A 20,929-nucleotide genomic window follows, 5' to 3' on the forward strand; every position below is an offset into this window, starting at 1 on the left:
GAGAGGGACAACAAGGCCCCTCTTCCCGTCAGTTGGGATGATGCCTGTGTTCCAGGCAGAGCACAAAACTGCATGCAACGACACGAGTGCAGCATTTCCACCAGCCTTGAGAAGTTCGGCATGGATGCCACAGATCCCTGGAGCTTTGCCCCGTTTCAACTGGTTCACCGCAGCCCGTGTTTCCACAAGCGTAGGTGGACCACAGTTGATTTGAGGGTCAGCAACAGGGATTGTAACACCCTTGACGTCCAACTCGACAGTTGGGGGATCAGCCTGGTACAACCGCTCAAAGTAACCGGCCCAGCGGGCCTTCACTTCAGACTCCTCTGTCAAGAGCCTACCACTCTCTGCTCGAACTGTAGTGCTCCAAGGGATGGGCTTGGATGAACGTAATGCGCGAATTCCCCTGTAAGCGGGACGAGAATCACCTGTCCACAGGTGATGCTCTACCCCCTCACAGATTCCTCGCACATAGGCCTCCTTGTCCACCCTCAGTGCACGTACAGTTTTACGCCTCAGCTCCCTGAACAGCTCAGCTCTGCCATTCAGCCTGGCCCTGCGACTCTGGTCAATGGTATGCAGTGTCCCTTGAGAGACAAAATTCTTCTTTGCCCTGCGGTGAGCTCCAAGGCATCCACCGGCAACATCAAGGACAGTGGTCTTGAAGGCGCTCCACAACTCTTCAGGACCCCCCAAAGCACCCAGACCCCCCAAGTGTCCACTCAGCCTGTTCGCAAACTCCTCAGCTACTCTCTCATCCCTGAGCTTGGCAACATCCAGTCTCAGCTGGGATGGTACCATTCTCCAGGATTTAAGGTGCAGCTTTAGAGTTGCTACAACAAGCCTGTGGTCAGTATTGAGGAACTGAGCACTCCGGTAGACCCTGCAGTTCTGGATCATCCTCCAACGACTGTCAATGAGGACATGGTCAATCTCCTTTGCCACACCGCCAGCGTTGGAATACCAAGTCCAGCGATGAGCTTGTGGGCGCTGAAACCATGAACCAGCCACCCTAAGTCCATGACTTCTTGCAAAGTCAAGGAACTTAGTGCTATTCTGGTTCATAGTTCCTGACCCATGGGGACCAACACACACGTCATAACCGTCCCTATCACTTCCAGTCGATGCATTGAAATCCCCCAAGACTAGAAGTGTATCTCGTCTGGGGCACTGATCAACCACAGACTCGAGTGTGGCGTAGAATGCATCCTTCACGGTGAGATCACTCGCCTCATTCGGAGCATAAACAGAGACCAGGGAAATGACACCTAAGGAGTGACGAATCCTTAATCTCATAATACGCTCGTTGACCGGTGTTACCTCAATTATCATTGGGGTCAGCTTATTGGACACAGCTACAGCAACTCCTTGGGTATGGTAACCATCAGAGCGACCAGACCAATAGTTGGTGTAACCACCCACCATTATCTCGCTGCAATCCGTTCTCCGAACCTCAGAGAGAGCTGCAATCCCGATGTCCAAACGCTTGAGCTCAGATGATAACAGAGACAGGTGATCATCCTCTCTTAGGGATAGGACATTCCAGGCACCCACCCGAAGGGACCGCCTCAGGTTAACCCAAGGAGACCGCCGTCTGGTGGACGACACCTCAGCACCACTCCGACACACTCTCCCGCAATCTGACCCAGGGATGTTACCCCATGGTTTCCCTCCTATCAAAGATTGGGGGTCCCGAAGGCTTTGCCCCAATCCCGTCATCCGGTGAGCTGCCCTGCGAAGGGAAGCTGCACAGGAGGTACTCCCACGGAGTGGGTTTTCAGATTTTTTTGCGTTTTTGCGTTTTGCGGAATGAAGTGTTTTACGGTGGCCGGAGTGCAAATCCTGCCACCAACCTCCTAATAAGAAGTGACCCAACTGCAGGAGGATGTCCGCAGACACAGTTGGGCACTAGATATGGATGGCCGTTGGCTTACAAGGAGCTCCTCCGCCCTCCGCCAGAGCTGTATATACAGTCTATATCAGAAAATAGAAGATTGGAGTGATTAACGATGTGATAACGTCAATGCTGGAGATGCATAGATCAGGGCAAGATGTTGGTACATGTGATGGAGCTCTCATCGGTATTGAACCTGCTTGGTTTAAGATGTTTCGGAATCCCACAATGACCAGGTGCATTGTGTTAAGTTGTGAAAATATAAACTAAGAGTGAATTGTATTTCCATCACACATTGTGGAATCCAATGGCATTGGTGGTGGTCGTATGGCAGCTTAGCTGCCGGGATAGCTATCATTTCTTGAAGCGTGACTGTGTCACTGATACAGTGCCCCTCTACCAGTACACACACTGGAACTGGTACTCATTTCGCCGACCTCGGAAGGATGACAGGCTGAGTCAACCCTCTGGTGTATTAATTCAGCGGCCGAAGGGGCTTGAACTCAGGACCCTAGGATCCCAAGCTGCCACCCTAACAACTGAGCCAACACCAGGCTCACCAATGGTATTGAAGAAAACGTTCAATGTTCTGTGAAGTGAAATTAAAATCCAACCTTCCAACAAATATTCTCTTTTGTTGCTTGAAGAGCTTTGAATAACTTCGGGAGGACTTGAAGCACAAATCGTTGGTGACGGAGGAAAATGTTCTATTCACAAGGTGTGTGCTTCCTCGTGTTTTCCACTTCATTGTACCAATAAGGGAGACTTTTTGGGGTGTTTTGCATCAAGTGAAAAATAAAACCGCACTGAAAAAAGTTCCATCATCCGTCGCTCGTCGGATCATCCCCTCCACCCCCCTAGCCTTCTGCAATCCCTTCCAACGTTTATGGCAATGCTTACTTTAGATACACTGTGAAATTATATCTCTCTCCTCACACTCGATCCTTTTATACCATCCTGTCTGCTGGATTGCTTTCAGGTTAAATAACAGTATTTTCCTTCATTTTCGCTGACATTCCTCACTTTCATGCATTACCCACTATTCTCCTTTCCCATTCTTATTGCTCTTGCACAAACCTACATTTTTCTCGATTCCACCCCTGCAATCGTCTCACCTGTGCACAAAATTGCTTTCCTCATGATGTAATGCCAACTTTGCTGTTCATCCCATGCGCGTGCCCAAGAGAGTGTAATTACACACCTTATGTAAACGACATGCTTGATGAAAACGCAGATTTATTGTGTCACGAATGCTGTGCAGGATTATAACAGCAATCATGGCTTCTTATTTATTTGTTTATTTATTGTTTCATAGCATTATCCCGAACATCTCAGAAATTATAAAAAAAGATATCGACAAGAGACCAAGAGCTTTTTATCATCCGAGGTAACTTCATAGAAGGCACAAACTCTCAATACCAATCATGTCTTTTACGCATAATAATCGTATGGGCCAATCTCTCTCTTTCTCTTTCTCTTTCTCTTTCTCTTTCTCTCCCCCCCCCCCCCCATAGGTGTTTGCAACGAGGAAGACAAAAATGAAAGTTTTCCAATTAGTTCAGAGAAACATGAAAGCCTCACATCAGGATTACAGATTAATCTCAAAGCCTCCCACGATGAAGCTGTCTTTGGGTCTATCACTTTCCCATCGCAGACAGGTTGGTGGTCTCTCTGTTTTATACTGCCTCCTTTCTGATCTTGCACCCTCTGCTCTTTCCTTGCTTTTACACCCTCTTCCCCCCCAACCTCCATGCAGTTTTCTGCAAGGCACACATGGTCCACCAACAACCACCTTCTGGCAAAACTACCGAAATCCAGGATCACTGCTCACCTCCACCCATTCGTTCCTCTTTTATCCTGCCTGTGAAATCAATTTCCACATTCTCTTCAATCTCATTATTTCCTCCAAGTCTTCGAGATGGCTATTTACCACCATTCAGATAACCCTCCCCTCGAATCCAAATCCATGGTCCTTTCTACCCCATTTAACCCCCCAACAACCGAAGCTCACCTTCCAAATTTACACTTTTTCCCCTCTTGAGAGTTTGCTTCTGTATCCATCTCGTCCACCCCATGTGTTCTCCCCTGTCACTCATTCCTTTCCACACCTATTGTTTGTCCAAGTCTCCCTCTTTTGTTCTTCAACCCTGCTGCTGGTGTTTCCCCTCTGCCTTTTGTTCTGTTACGTCATTATCCCTTTCCTGTTCTCACTTTCCATGAGCCTTGACTGTTTACAAAAAGGCTACACCAACAGAGATATTTTGATCAGCCAGAATTGAATTCGAGTACATAGGACAGTGAGTCAAAAAGTATCTGCAATACTTTATATTTTTATTTCAATAATATAACCCCAATTGAGCATGTACAAGAGCATCATTTTACACATAGTCCCTCCCCTTTTTAACACACTTAGTCCATCGGTTCACAAGCTTCTGTATGCCCTCAGATAAAAATGTTTTTGGTTGAGCGACGAGCCACACATGCACTGCTTCTTTCACTTGTTGGTCACTGGCAAAGTGGTGGCCTCTTAATGCATCTTTGAGTGGATTACATCTAACAAACGACACAGGTTGATTTTGGAAGCGTGGCAAGTGAAGAGCTGGGAGGGCGGTCTAACTGGGGAGACGGTGGACATACCCACACAATACACACCTCTGATACAAATGGCGAAAACTGGATGGTGCAAACGGCTGGATAAGGTGAGCAACAAACACTCAAACCTTAACACCACATCCACATGTACACAACACGCAACGAGAACCTCAATACTCGCACAACCAACACCTCATCATGCCCAACCCGGACACAAAACCAGCTGAGTTTGTGCCCCTGAAACACAAAAACAAGCAGCGCACACACGTGCTCACCCACACACATACAACACCAGATCACGTGTAAGTAAAAACAAAAAAGAGCAGAGCACCCCTTCAATGATGTGATTTGACATTTGTTTTTGCTTTTGCAAAATAAAATGAATAAATAAAACAAGTTGTGCCAGGCACAACAAATCCCATCCATTGAAGGCATAAAGTTATTTTGGGGATCAAATTTAAATTTGATACATCCTTTACTTGAATGTTGATTATAAGGAATTGAATAAGGAATATTTTAGTCTTAGTATGAAGTCAATTAGACCATTTTTGACGAAGTTATGAACTAAAAACGATTTTGACCTTTTCGTGACCTGACCTTGACCTTTGACCGAATTGGACCCAAAAGTTAATGGGGTCGTCCGAGGTTCATTACCCACCTGTGGATTAAATTTGATAGTGTTTGCTAAAGCCGTTTTGCCGTAAAGTTGTATTTTCGTAACCATTTTTAGTTTTAATGGAAAATTTGTAATTTTGACCGATGACCATGACCCCCAAAACTTCGGACCCTACCTATCTTCACAAATATGCATTTTTCACTCTAGGAATGGGTAGGATTATAAGTGACAAATAGAATAAGGTTCACTATTAGCTTAGTTTGAAGTAAATCAGATCATTTTTGACGAAGTTATGAGCGAAAAACGATTTTCACCTTTTCGTGACATTGACGTTGACCTTTGATCCAATTGGACCCAAAAGTTAATGGGATCGTCCAAGGTTCATTGCCCACCTGTGGATTAAATTTGATAGTGTTTGCTAAAGCCGTTTTCCCGTAAAGTTGCTAACAGACAGACAGACAAACAGATGAAAAATTGTGCTAAGCACGACACTTGGCGAATTAGTTGACCTTTCCGTGTGGTGGTCCAAGCTGTAATGTCATGGAATGTGTGGTGTTTACTTGTTCGTACATTAATAAAATGGCGCGACGTCACAAATAACAATTATCAGGCGCGTGTTGTCATTTTTAAATCATGCCAATAGCTAAAAACTTTGATGTCATACGCTTGCGAAAACTGTGCATAATTTGTACTAACATGCATTTTAAAACATTTAGATATTCCATTGAAGTTTGTTTTGGCGTCAACAGGAAGTCGCTACGACTTCCGGTCACCGAGTTATGTCCAAAAATGTGTTTTCACGTCGTGACGTTTAGTCCGATTAAGATGGGGTTTGGACGTGGACCGTCTCAGGTGAATTGCCTATCAGGTGTAAAAATTTAAGAACGACTGGTCCAGCCGTTTGGGCTGTAGACGACCGGACAAACCAACAAACAAACCAACAAACAAACCAACAAACAAATGGAACAGACCAACATACTTGACAAAATCGAAGATTTCGCCAAGTAATAAACAAGCCGCTAGACGGACATGGGGTGTCGACTACCCAATAGAACCTGACGCGATGGGCCCGTTCGATGGGGAATGACCTGAGGATTAAGCACAAGAAAATTCATGATTCTAGCTTCAAGGGTTAATGCTGCAGATTGTTTTTTCGTTAAAATACCCCCACATTTAGAGGTTTTTCGGCCGTTGCTAGGCAACGGAGGGGCCCATGGCAACGGTTCTTATTTGCACACAACTTGGTCATGGTATGAACCTACTAACCAAGTTTAATCGAAATCGCCATTGTATTAACTGAAATCACAATTTTAAATACTGATAATAAGGGGAGAACAAATCTCAAAATTTTTTTTTTTTCGACTGGATCGACTACCCAACAAACCGGACGATTACAATATCCCGCTCCCTCCCTCCGGGGGGCGGGATAAAAAGCACTCTTAAGTCAGACATCAAAATAAAAACCGGACACGTGCCGAGGCTCGGGGTCCATTGTGCCTGATGAAGCCGGCGAAACGTCGCCTGAGTTCCTTTCTTTTCCCTCACGGTTGTGTTCCTTCCCCTCACGAGCCTTCTCAGTCTCAGTCTCAGTCTTCTGCTGCAGGCGAGCTTGGCCCATTTATTACTCCTTTCTGCTTCCCTCAGCCTTCTGCATCTACCCTCTCTTCTGCTTTTTGCTTTCTGGGCCATTTGCTCAGGAGCTCTCTTTGTCCTTGCTCGTGCGAGCTTATCACGAGTCCTTCTCTGCACATTTCTGCTTCTTCTTCATGTCAGCTTTCTTTTCCTCCTTCCCACAAGCCTTCTCCTCCTCCCATTGGTCCACAGCCGATGGGGGCGGGTGAATGACGTCACTTGTGGAAATTGCCACACCATTCTGAGGGAAGTTTCAACGAAGCCCCCGCCCACTCAACGAAGCCCCCGCCCACTCAACGAAGCCCCCGCCCCACTCAACAAAGCCCCGCCCCACACTTTACGTGCCCAAAGCTGAAACGAGAGGCCCCGCCCCCCTCCTCTGTGTGGAAAACGCCCAGTCACACGGTTTGCTCTGCCCGACACGTGCGAGAAGCACCACGCCTCGCAGGCCATGCCGGCCACCAAAAGAGCACCCGATGGGTTATTGAGCGATGAGCAGAGGGAATGAACACGGAAAGGAATCCTGCGCGACTGAGGGAGGACCAAACTGCCGCGGGATTGAAGGTAAGACCGATGGGGTGAAGGAGGGACTGTTGAAAGGATGTTTGATGGAGGGAGATTATTATTGGTGGACTGTTGAAACGGGCCGATGGGGGTGATGGAGGGATGATTGAAAGTAACAGGGATTGAACAGAACAATGGTGTGAAGGAATAAAGATTGAAAGGAACAGGAGGGGAAGGGGGGGGGGAGGAAGACATTACATGGGACACAACCGAGCCAACGCATGCCCCCAAAAAGGCCCTTTGACAAGGAACCAAGGACTACCTACACAAAGACCAATTAAATAACTGATCCTCAGGTTACCTTCGTGTCCATGTATGCTCTCCCACTGAGGTAAGTTTTCCAAAACCATAACGTGGTGTGTGTGTGTGTGTGTGTGTGTGTGTGTGTGTGTGTGTGTGTGTGTGTGTGTGTATACCTACATATATATATATATATATATATATATATATATATATATATATATATATATATATATATATATATATACATACAGTCAAAGCTCGTTACTATGCCACCCGTCGGGACCGAGCAAAAGTGGCATAGTAACGAGATTTTGTAAAAACGGCCTTATTTTCTCAAGTTACCCATCTGTAGTTAATCTTTAGACAAAATTTATTCCAGCAAGTAAAAGGCACGACTGTTGTATAAGCTAAGCGAACGGAGAACATACACACACTAACAGAGTTCACACACTAACATATGGCATGGCGAGAAATTCACGACACACAAAGCTTTCAAGAATCGTCGGCTGGCGCATCTTCTTTCGGCGGATCTCGTGCATCTCGTTGTCTAGCCGATCGCGCGCTTGCATCACACCGGGCTTCCCGCTTCTCTGCTGCATGAACTTCCGGACGGTGCTACAAGCGCGCTGGGCTTCCTCGAACGGAACGATTTCCTCCTCGACAGTTACCTCGTCATCTTCGCTTTCCACCGGCTCCTCACTGCACAGAATCTCCTCCGCAATCTCCTCCAGCGTGAAATACCCGCCAGTCGCGAGGCGCTCGTCGGCTTCGAGAAAGTCAGACAGCTCGATCTCCTCGTTCTCGTGCATCTTTTTCTCGGCAGGCAGAGCTTCCCAGATGTCGGGCAGCTCCGCATCCTGTGGCTCAGTTTGGATCTCCTCTTCGATGAACTTGGCCTTCGCGAAACAGTTCCTGATCGTCGACTTGCCGACCTGCTCCCAAGCACGCCGGGCGACGTCTAGAGCGTCGAGCAACGTGAACTTGAACTCCTTTCCCTCGTCTATGGCCTCAAGCCGGCGGCATAGCAGGAGCTTCTTGTAGTGGCGCTTGAGGTTCTCTATGATTCCCTGATCCATTGGTTGCGAATTGGCTGTCGTGTTGGGTGGGAAGAAGACCAGTTGGATGTTGGTCAGCTCGAGCTCGGGAGGGTGGCCAGAGAAGTTATCGAGACAGACCAGCACTCTGCGTCCCTGCTGGCCGAGTCGTCCATCCCACGCACGCAACATCTCCTCGAAAAGCTCCGCCGTCATCCACGCCTTCGAGTTCGCCTTGTACTTGACCGGGATCTCTTTGTTCTTGAAGGCACGGGGTTTCTTGGAATTGCCAATCACCAGAAGAGGGAACTTCTCGCTGCCGCTCATGTTTGCCCCAACCAGAAGAGTGATCCTTTGCTTGCTTTTCTTTCCTCCAGTACACCGCTCTCCCCTGAAAGCCATGGTCTTGTTCGGAAGCAGCTGCCAGAAGAGTCCAGTCTCGTCCAGGTTAAAGACGTCGTCTGCGGAGAACTGCCCGAGTAAGGGCCGGAGAACCTGTTGTTGCCACTCAAGAAGGGATTGCGAATCCACCGCTCCAGCTTCGCCCTGCACTGTCTTGAACGTGATGCCGTGGCGCTTCTTGAAATTGCCCAACCAACCGTCGCTCGCCATGAAGTCTGGGATGTGCATCAGCTCTGCCAGTTTCATCGCCTTCTCCTTGATCAGATCGCCGCTGACAGGCACATTCTGTCCTCTTGATTGCTTCAGCCACATGAGCACTCCCTCATCAAGCTTCGGGTCGTGAGCCTGCGTCAACTTCATGCGCTTCGATGGAAATCCAGCTTTGATTGCAGCCTCGATTGCATCCTTCTTGCTGAGAATGCCCTTCACGGTGGTTCTCTTAACTTCGACGCCCCATTTCTTGCTAATCTCCCTGGCCAACTTGGACTGATTCGGCTCCTTCTTCGCGGCATCGATGATCTCCTTCTTCTCCTTCAGCGTAAAGTTGGTTCGCTTGCGTTTCTGAGCTGACATTATGGGCTGAATTTGAAAAAAAATGATGTCACTGTTGTACGTGTGCCTGCGTGTCTGTGTGTGTGCTCGCGCTTTTTTGTGTCTCGTTGTGCGTGTTGTGATTGGCTTGTTGTGGCTGGCATTGGGGAGAAGAATCGCGTGTTTTGACACAGTCTGACTATGCGCGTACGTATTGAGTTATGTTGTGCACAGCTGGACTGTAGTTCGTCGCTTCGCCTTTGGACGTGAGTGTGATAATCGAGCACTGTGCAATACAGACTTTTTCACGACTTATGCCTTTTAACAGTCACACAGTAGTGGCATGGTAGCGAGAGTAGGGGGTGGCATAGTAAATTTATTTTGTATTGAATTTTGTCGGGACCGAGCAAAAGTAGTATAATAGCGAGAGTGGCATAGAAGCGAAGTGGCATAGTAACGAGCTTTGACTGTATACACAAATTATGCCAACAAATCCCCTCCAAACTAGGAGGCATCCATATGGTTTTCAATCCTTTGAGAGTGAAATTAAAGTCAATGGTCATGAATAGATGAAAACAGAGATGTCGATCGAGATTTCGCTCTTATTCTGGGCCCATCAGGAAAAAAAATACTGCTGATCATTTATTCATGACCATATTAGGTTCATTAATAAACCAAAGCAAACACCCTAAATTGACGAGGCGACACTTGTTGCTGTCAGGTCATGCAGCAAACACTGTTATGGGACTCAATTTCTTCCATGCTGCCTCATCAAGTTTGGGAGTTTTATTTGATATATGTATATGTATGTATAAACATATAGAATAATAAAATAATTATCCTTGAATATTTCGTATAAAATAATTCTAACCCCATCATTTTGATGGGTTTTTATACTCAGAGTAAATAAATGTCATAGTCTGTCTGTTTGTCTGTCTGGGTGTAACACCAATCACGCCAGAACTACTGGGCCAATTGCCACCAAACTTGGCTCATGGACCAAGTTCGACGTCATGGTGAACATAGGCTACTTGGTTTCATCTGTAGTCATGGGCGTTCGGGAGGGAAGGTCGACAAAAATTCCCGATGTATTTGTGTATACGCCTGATGTTGGCTTAATGGTTAGGGTGGTGGGCTTGGGATCCAAAGGTCGTGATTTAAATCCCACTCAGCTGTTGAATTAATACCAGGTGGGGTTGACTGCCTGTCATCCTTCTGAGGTTGACAGAATGAGTACCAGATGAGTTGCCAGAATAAAACAAAAATCCTGAAAATCACATTGTATGGTTTTTAAATAATTAATTTGCATTTTATTGCATGAAATAAGTATTTGATCACCTTCCAACCAATAAGAATTCCAGATCTCACAGACCTGTTAGTTTTGCCTTTAAGAAGCCCTCCCATTCTCCACTCATTACCTGTATTAACTGCACCTGTTTGAACTTGTTATCTGCATAAAAGACAGCTGTCCACACTCAATCAATCAGACTCCAACCTCTCCACAATGGGAAAGACCAGAGAGCTGTCTAAGGACATCAGGGACAAAATTGGAGACTTGCACAAGGCTGGGATAGGCTACAGGACAATAGGCAAGCAGCTTGGTGAGAAGGCAACAACTCTTGGCGCGATTATTAGAAAATGGAAGAAGTTCAAGATAACAGTCAATCTCTCTCGGTCTGGGGCTCCATGCAAGATCTCACCTCGTGGAGTCTCAATGATCATGAGAAAGGTGAGGGATCAGCCCAGAACTACACGGCAGGACCTGGTCAATGACCTGAAGAGAGCTGGGACCACAGTATCAAAGAAAACCATAAGTAACACACTACGACGTCATGGATTAAAATCCTGCAGCGCACGCAAGGTCCCTCTGCCAAGCCATCGCATGTCCAGGCCCGTCTGAAGTTTTCCAATGACGATCTGGATGATCCAGAGGAGGAATGGGAGAAGGTCATGTGGTCTGATGAGACCAAAATAGAGCTTTTTGGTTTAAACTCCACTCGCCGTGTTTGGAGGAAGAAGAAGGATGATTACAACCCCAAGAACATCATCCCAACCGTGAAGCATGGAGGTGGAAACATCATTCTTTGGGGATGCTTTTCTGCAAAGGGGACAGGACGACTGCACCGTATTGAGGGGAGGATGGATGGGGCCATGTATTGCGAGATCTTGGCCAACAACCTCCTTCCCTCAACAAGAGCATTGAAGATGGGGCGTGGCTGGGTCTTTTAGCATGACAACGACCCGAAACATACAGCCAGGGCAACTAAGGAGTGTCTCCGTAAGAAGCATCTCAAGGTCCTCGAGTGGCCTAGCCAGTCTCCAGACCTGAACCCAATAGAAAATCTTTTGGAGGGAGCTGAAAGTCTGTGTTGCCCAGCGACAGCCCCGAAACCTGAAGGATCTGGAGAAGATCTGTATGGAGGAGTGGGCCAAAATCCCTGCTGCCATCTGTGCAAACCTGGTTAAGAACTATAGGAAACGTCTGATCTCTGTAATTGCAAACAAAGGTTTCTGTACCAAATATTAAGTTCTGTTTTTCTGATGTGTCAAATACTTATTTCATGCAATAAAATGCAAATTAATTATTTAAAAATCATACATTGTGATTTTCAGGATTTTTGTTTTAGATTCCGTCTTTCACAGTTGAAGTGTACCTATGATAAAAATTATAGACCTCTACATGCTTTGTAAGTGGGAAAACCTGCAAAATCGGCAGTGTATCAAATACTTGTTCTCCCCACTAATATATATATATGTATATATATATATATATATATATATATATATATATATATATGTATATATATATATATATATGTATATATATATGTATGTATATATATATGTATATATATATATATATATATATATATATATATGTATATATATATATATATATATATATATATATATATATATATATATATATATATAATGTATAATATATCAATGAGCGCACACTCTGCTGTCGATGTTTAGGATACTGTACATATAATAAGGACCGAAGAGAGGCAAGGTAAGGCAGTGTGAGGAGAGGGTCCGTCCGGACATAACCACTGTCTGTACACATCTGGAGATAACCGCTTTCCGGGTGACGGGAAAACTAAGGGAGGAGGGGGGGGTAGAAAATAGGGGGTGGGGAGAGAGAGGGGTGGCAGAGTGAGGATTTTGGGAGACCGCGGATAGCTCAGGGAGTGAGGAAGAAGGGCAGAGTGAGGAGTAGTGCGAGAAGGGAAGGCAGCATGGAGTGGAAAGAGGTGTGAGGGGAAGGGAGGGGAAGGCAGCATGAGGGAAGGGTAAGGGAAGGCATTGTGAGTTAAGTGTCCATCTGGACATGTCCAGAGCTAACCACCATCCAGAAATACCACCATCCAGGCATGTATGGAGATAAGTGGAGTATGTGTATGTGGAGATGACCACCATTCGGATATGTGCGGAGCTAACCACTTTCCAGATATGTGCAGAGATAACCACCATCTGGGCATAACCATCATCCAGAGAAAGAGAGATAGATAGAGAGAGATAGATAGAGAGAGGTGTGGGAGGATGTTGCACTGTATTAGGAGAGGGTGGAGTTAGGCTGAGTCAAAGAGAGAGAGAGGTGTGGGAGGATGCTGCACTGTATTAGGAGGGGGTGGAGTTAGGATGAGTCGAAGAGAGAGGGAGAGAGAGAGAGACAGAGAGAGACAGAGAGAGAGACAGAGGGAGGTGTGGGAGGATGCTGCACTGTATTCGGAGGGGGTGGAGTGTGGATGAGACAAAGAGAGAGAGGTAGAGGAGTTAGCAGAGCATATGTTATGCTTTATGAACAACACACACGCAATTGTCATGTGACAGGTGGAAAAAGTTTAGCTCTGTAATTGAGACAACATGTTAAAACTGTGCATGGCTTGGAAATCGGGTGTTATCAAATGTATTTTGCTTTGAAACTCACAAAGAGAAACTATGTAACCTTTGCAAAGCACTGCACCGAGTCATATAAAATCACCAATTGCTTTAGAAACCGTCACAAGGACAAAGGAAAACATGATCGCTCGTACGCTGCTGAAGTTAAAAATGAAAACCTCCAAAGTATGGGATGAAACTTTGCCACCCGAACAGCCCACATAACCACGCACGCACGCACGCACGCACGCACGCACGCACGCACGCACGCACGCACGCACGCACGCACGCACGCACGCACGCACACACACACACACACACACACACACACACACACACACACACACACACACACACACACACACACACACACACACACACACACACACACACACACACACACACACACACACAAACACACACCCGCAGAGAGTCCCTAAATTACACATCCAAATATACCCATATATGTACTTTTACCTTGTAGCAACTGCCGACTGTACATCCCAATTGGGACACGAACTGTACCGGACAACTGTAAGGCACTCGGCAAGCGGCTTAAGCACTCAAGAAAGCACTCCAATTGAATGGTTTCTAAGGACGGCTGGCTTGACAAATGATAGCTTTGTCCGAATGAGACAAATGAACACTTTTTTAGCAGTCAGAACTGTTGCTAAATTCATTTCTGGAGCTTAACTTTTGAAATTCGGCTTAGTTGAAATGATTCTTGAAGTTATGGCATGTGTAGAAATAAAATAAATCTACGAACGCTGGTGTCAGCGTTCACGAAAAATATAAGTGACCACTATTGGTTCACGAAAAAATATTTTCACGAAAAATATAAGTGACCACTATATATTCGTTATTGTTGTCTGTCTGTATGTCTGTCTGTCTGTCCCGAGCATAGCTCTGTGGGTTTTGATCTGATCCTGATTAAATTTTGGTGGGAGGTTTATATCATGATCGAGTTGTGTTTCCCTGAAAATGGGCGTGGTGCGCCCATTATGGGCGGAGCCACGCCCAAAAAATGTGTTTTTAGGGGGTAGCCGATTTCAATTTGCATCTTCTCATTGGGGGTTTGTCGAATCTGACAGGGGTTTTGGTATGTGGTTAGCCCAATGGCACCTGCATAGCCCCACAGAGCTCGATTTTTTTTTTTTTTTCATTCTCGTACCAAGGTCAAGGTCATGAACTTTGAAAATTGCGATTTTGATATAAAAAAAATTTCTTCTCCGAGGGGGTTGTCGAATCTGGCAGGGGTTTCAGTATTTGGTTCGCCCAATGGCACCTGCATAGCCCCACAGAGCTCGATTTTTCATTTTCGTCCCAAGGTCAAGGTCACAAGGTCACAAACTTAGAAAATTGCGAATTGTGTTTTTAGAGGGTAGCCGATTTCAATTTGCATCTTCTCTTGGGGGTTTGTCAAATCTGGCAGGGGTTTCAGTATTTGGTTAGCCCAATGGCACCTGCATAGCCCCACGGAGCTCGATTTTTCATTTTTGTCCCAAGGTCAAGGTCACAAACTTAGAAAATTGCGATTTTGACATAAAAATCCACCTTCTCCGAGGGGTTTGTCGAATCTGTCAGGGGTTTCGGTATTTGGTTAGCCCAATGGCACCTGCATAGCCCCACGGAGCTCGATTTTTCATTTTAGTGTCAAGGTCATGAACTTAGAAAATTTCGAATTTTGACATAAAAATCAGACGACCGCCCAAACTCTGAGAGCAAGGATGACAATATTTTTTATGCATAATCTTGAGGTCATTCCCCACCTAAAGTCTTGAAACCATTTTTCTCTATCTCGAACACCTTGCCCGTGGCGCCCCCTTCAAGTTTGTTTTTACGCTGATTTCATCAAAGTATGGATAATCCGAGGAGTGCGAAATGCCATATAGCCTATATGACGTTGTATTGTTCCTGGAATGTTCCAGAGGAAGTTTTGCACCAAAGGTCATAATCCTTGACCTTTGACCTTTAAAGTTCACAAAGGTCAAATTTTCAGTCATGGGAATCGAACCGGGTTTTCGACCTTCTTCGACGAACTAACTCCATTAAGCTATAGCACGTATCGTGTTTCCTTATTTTAATGTCCACAACATTGTTTTGGGACCTTTAAAGGTGATGCAAAGGTCAAATTTTTTAAGTTGTTGAACGATACCGGGTTTTCGACATTTTGCAGCTAATAACCTGTCACTCGTACCACATCATGTTGATCATTTTTATAACTTGGTCAAACATTATCACATTGTCTCATCCTTGACTTCTACATCGTCAAATACCGCTCGTGAACCATCGTCGTCTTCAGACTTGTTTTAATTTACATTGAGTAGGTTTCCCTCAGAATCGTTGGTTTAACAATATTTGAATATCTTGTACATCAATGGAGAATTCCTTCTTATACCTGCCTCAGTGGTGGAATGGTTAGAGTGTCTGCTCTAAGGCTGGAAGGTTGGTGGTTTGAACCCTTGCTGAGTCATACCAAATACTCAAAAAATGGTATGTGCTAACACTCAGGATTTAAAAGGTTAGACCGTTAGAGCATGGACAAACACAAGTTGGTCATAATAACACAGGCTCTGATGGGCCTAATGGCCCCCTCCTGTGTCTCCATACCTTTCAAGGGAACTTGTATAATAAGCTTGTTAAATGTCTCATACAGCAAGGTATAAACTGCAGTACACATAATTAGAGCTTGTCTTCAGCTTATTCATCCCTGGTGTGCTCCTCCCCTTAACCTTGCTCTCTCATTCTTCCCCTCACCCATTTTTCTTCCAAGTGTCCTTTTGTTGTCCCTCTGGCCTGCTGTTGGTGTGTTCCCCTACTTTCGTCCTTGTTCTGTTCCATTCTTTTCTATGTTTTTCTTCTTCCACCAGCCATGACTGCATACAACTTTTTTTTATTGAAATCACAACAATATATTTTTTTAATCTCATTAAAGTGGGCTTCATTTTTGCTCGTGTTTATTTCCTCTACAACTGAAGCAGGCCCCCCTAACAAACGGACACCAACGTTGTCAGACGGAATGAAAACCCGTCATTCTTGTTGTAAAAACAGCTAAAATTGATGAAAAAGCGGCCGAAATTGAAACCAAAACAGTAATTACGGTCGCAATAGCAAATATAACCGAAACCAACACGTTTATTCTACACGCAAGAACGGTCGTGACGGACACAAGAACGGTCAATCCCGAAATAGAACGGTGGAGAATGGAAGCAACATCGGTTATTTCCATCGCGAAACGGTGGAAACCGAAACGAAAGCGATTCATTCCGGTTACCATAACATGGAAAACATGGTGGCTTGAAAAGTTCTTGAAGCTATGGTAAGTTAACTTTAACGTAGTCTGCCTTGAATACATCATGTTTGTTAATGAAAACCCGTTTGTGGTACGGGATATTATACAAGCAGCGATAAAGGCGCCCTCTTGACTTAATGTGTGGCTGACATTTCGTGTAATTCATGCCCCCGTGCTGCAGCGATCAGTGACGATTGATCGTTTATATTTGCAAGAGGTAAAATTTGATCATAATAATAAATTGCAAATTCCAATAAAATAACAAAGTTAATATGAATTAAAAAGATCCCATACACGATCCCCTATGTTGAACTGGGCATACACAACTAGCGATCCTTCACTCGGGGGCTCGAAATACAGGCAAACCAAACATTATCATCGCAACAAAATTCGGTTTAATAAATTGTTAAAACGACATCAGGTACTACCCACTATATATTATCTATATTACATTTATGTTTGAGGCACAAGCACTAAAAATTTACATACCGTAACAGGTCGTTCTACTGCATCCGCCATCTTGTTCGCACTACAGTAACCGGAATGAACCGCTTTCGTTTCGGTCTCAGACATTTCGCGACGGAAATAACCAATCTTGCTTCCGTTCCCCACCAATCTATTTCGGGATTTCCATTCTTGTTTCCGTCATGACCGTTCTTGTGTGTAGAATAAACATGTTGGTTTCCATTATATCTGCTATTGCGACCGCAATTACTGTGTTGGTTTCAATTTCGGCCGCTTTTTCATCAATTTTAGCTTTTTTTGTAACAAGAATGACGGGTTTTCATTCCGTCTGACAACGTTGGCGTCCGCTTGTTAGGGTGGCCTGTGAAGGTAGATGGAGGTTATGTTTTCACCCCTGTTTGTCTTTCTGTCTGTCTGTCTTTCTTTGTCTGTGAGCAGGATATCTCAAAAAGTTATGGATGGATTCGGATGAAACTTGGTAGACATGTGACAAGGACGAATTGATGAGATTTTGGTGAAGATCCTGATCCAGACACAAGAATCTTTAAAGTGATTCTTCACCATTGAGAGATGGGGGCCAAAAACTAGAGCCAATCGACAGTCTGCACCCCCTTTCAAATTTTTCACCTTTTGTTGCCTTAAAACCTGGAATTAAATTACATTACATCAGGCTTTTTCCATCTTTATTTACAGATCGTAACCCACAACTTACAAGTGAAAAACAAATTCTACAAATTTTGGAAAATTAATTTAAAATACAAAACTAGAATATCTTGGTTGGATAAGTGTCAACCCCCCTTATAATAGCAATTGTAAATTAGCTCGGGTGTAACCAATCATCTTCAAAATCACACACCAAGTTAATTGGCCTCCACCTGTGTTAAATTGTAGTGATTCTGATGATATTGAATAAAACCAGCTGTTCCTTAGGTTTACTCTGATGAGTCATGCATTTCACAGCAAAGACTCAACCATGAGTCTGAAGGAGCTTTCAAAACACCACCAGGATAAAGTTGTGGAAAGTTACAGATCAGGGGATTGGTGTATAAATATTTCAAAGGCCTTGAGTATCCCTTGAAGCACAGTCAAGACAATCATTCAGAAGTTGAAGGTGTATGCTACCACCAAGACCCTGCCTCGATCAGGATGACCAAGCAAGGAGGAGACAGATTTGAGAGGTCACCAATGGTAACGTTGAAAGAGCTACATGCCTTTATAGCAAAGACTGATCACTGTCTGCATGTGACAGGAATATCCCAAGCACTCCACAAGTCTGGCCTGTAGGGTAGGGTGGCAAAAAGGAAGCCATTACTCAAAAAGCCCACCTTTACTCCCATTGAGGCATGTACGAAACCACTCTGAAGCCATGTGGCAAAAAGTTTTGTGGTCTGAAGAAACAAAGATGGAACTTTTTGGCCTAAATTAAAAACTTTACATTTGGTGCAAATTCAACACAACACTTCAATTAAAGAACACCAGCCCTACTGTGAAGCATGGTGGTGGCAGCATTATGTTCTGGGGATGTTTCTCACCAGCAGGGACTGGGGTACCTGTCAGGATAGAAGGGAAAATGGATGGAGTAAAATGCAGAAAAAATCCTGGAGGAAAACCTGCTGCCCTCTGCAATAAAGATGAAATTGGGACGGGAGTTCACCTTTCAGCACGACAATGACCCAAAGCACACAGCCAAGGCTACACTGGAGTGGCTAAGGAACAAAAAGATAAATGTCCTTGAGTGGCCCAGTTAGAACTCAGACCTAAATCCAATCGAAAATCTGTGGCATGACTTGTGGATTACTGTCCAACACTCCACACACAACTTGACTGAGCTTGAACAGTTTTGTTCAGAAGATTGGGAAAATATTTCCCAATCAAGGTGTGCAACGTTGGGAGAGACCTATCCAAACAGACTCACAGCTGTAATTGCTGTTGAAGGTGCTTCCACTAAGTATTAACTCAAGGGGGTGGATACTTATCCAACTAAGATATTCTAATTTGGTGTTTTTAATTAATTTTCTGATATTTGTAGAATTTGTTTTCCACTTGGAAGTTGTGGGTTCTGATGTGTAAATAAAGGTGGAAAAAGTCTGATTTAATGTAATTTAATTCCAGGATATAAGGCAACAAAAGGTGGAAATTTTGAAAAGGGGGTGTGGTCTTTCTACAGGCACTGAATGTGTAGCATGTTAGCTCGAAAAGTTGTGGATGGGTTTTGACAAAACAAGGTGGATGAGTTTGTTTGACAAGAACAAGCCGATTCGATGCTGGTTCAGGTCCAGATGCAGATCCAGCCTATCAGTCGGATACAAAACGTAAACCGTTCATTCTGGTGGAGGTGCGTGCTCTCTGAAGTGCCGTTCTGGTTATTTACCTTCATACGTTGGGACAACGTTTGCGAAGCATTCTGGCTCAGATGGCATTCCTGCTCAACCCCACAAGCATGGTGGAGATATCTTAAGCCAGAAACTATACATTCATACATCAATGATCAAAATAAAATAAAATAACTGACCAAGTACAGCACCAAAGAGAGGGGACCAATCAGAATGTGGGAACTACCTTGGTGTTAATTTACTTCTTATCGCAAGTAAGGTTATAGTCGGAGTTCTTCTCAGTCAACTGTTACCTACCATAACTGCAAAATTACTTCCTGAAAGTTTGTGTGATTTTTGCACAAACTGAAAACATTACTGGCTTGGTAGTTTTTTGCAAGACTCTGTGGTGTAATGGTTGGAGCATCCACTCCGAGTCTGAAAGGATTGCAGTCCAAAGCTCGGCCAAGTTATACCAAAGACACACACACACACACACAAGCATTTAAAGGCCATTTTCCCCGCTAAAGCGGGGGTTAGCCTTGCGGGCCCCATGACAATCTTCTCCACTTTACCCTGTTTTCTGCATCGCCCCTTCTTAATCCCCTTGCCCACATTTCCTCTTCCACCACATTTAGCCAGGTTTTTCTCGGTCTTCCCCATCCTCTACTTCCGACTACACTCATTTCCAACACTCCTCTCACCCAGTCACTTTCATCCTTCCTCAACACATGACCCAACCAATCTCAACCTGTTTCTCTTCACAACCTCCATCACAGACTCTATTCCCATCTTCTTCCGCAAGTCATCATTTGTCTTCCTCTCTCTCAACGATACTCCACACATCCACCGAACCATTCGCATTTCCACCCTTTCCAGCCTTTGTTGCTGCTCCATGTTCAGTACCCATGTCTCACTCCCATAAATCATCGTACTCCTCACACATGAAGCATACACCTTTCCCTTCAGCTTCAACGACACTCCCCTCTTTGTCAGCACGCCACTCAGTTCCCGAAACTTCTTCCATGCACATCTCACTCTAGCAACCGTCGAAGAGTCTGATCCACCTTCTCCATTCAGCAAGTCTCCGAGATAGCAAAATGTTTTCACCCCTTCCAGCTTCACACCATCTCCGAGATCCAACTCAACAATTCCTTCATCTGCTGCTCCCTCTATGCACAACTTACACTTGAATGTAGCTGCCACACTGGTTAATGACCCTCACACTCCACTACATTTTCGATGAACCCATTCAGCACACATTGTACACTGAATGGAGTTCACTCCGACACCCTTCCTGCACACAGCACATGGCCATTTCCCAGTCCTTTCCACCTCACCACATGCTTTACCACTTGCCATCACCTTCGTCTTTCCGATATTCACCTTCAAACCTTTTGCCTCCATACATTCCTTCCACTTGTTCATCTTCTCCTTCAGTCCATCCATACTCTCTGCAATCAACAC

The 20,929-nt window shown here is 44.8% G+C and overlaps 1 protein-coding gene across 10 annotated transcripts in view; it reads left to right on the top strand.

The window, feature by feature from the left end:
• Window positions 1-20,929, top strand: part of LOC147015001 (protocadherin-10-like) — a 592,231-nt gene that overhangs the window by 350,935 nt on the left and 220,367 nt on the right. The window contains exon 12 of one of the 10 annotated variants that reach the window (XM_085849280.1): window positions 3,409-6,981. The exons of the other annotated variants lie outside the window; for them this stretch is intronic. Coding sequence (XP_085705406.1) covers window positions 3,409-3,590 — 182 coding nt within the window. The 3' untranslated portion in view covers window positions 3,591-6,981. Of the gene's footprint in view, window positions 1-3,408; window positions 6,982-20,929 lie in introns of those variants that run through there. 10 annotated transcript variants of the gene reach the window in all.

The sequence above is a fragment of the Eptatretus burgeri genome, chromosome 12 (assembly GCF_056783735.1).
Source record: "Eptatretus burgeri isolate ZD-2024b chromosome 12, Ebu_testis_v1, whole genome shotgun sequence".
NCBI lineage: Eukaryota > Metazoa > Chordata > Myxini > Myxiniformes > Myxinidae > Eptatretus > Eptatretus burgeri.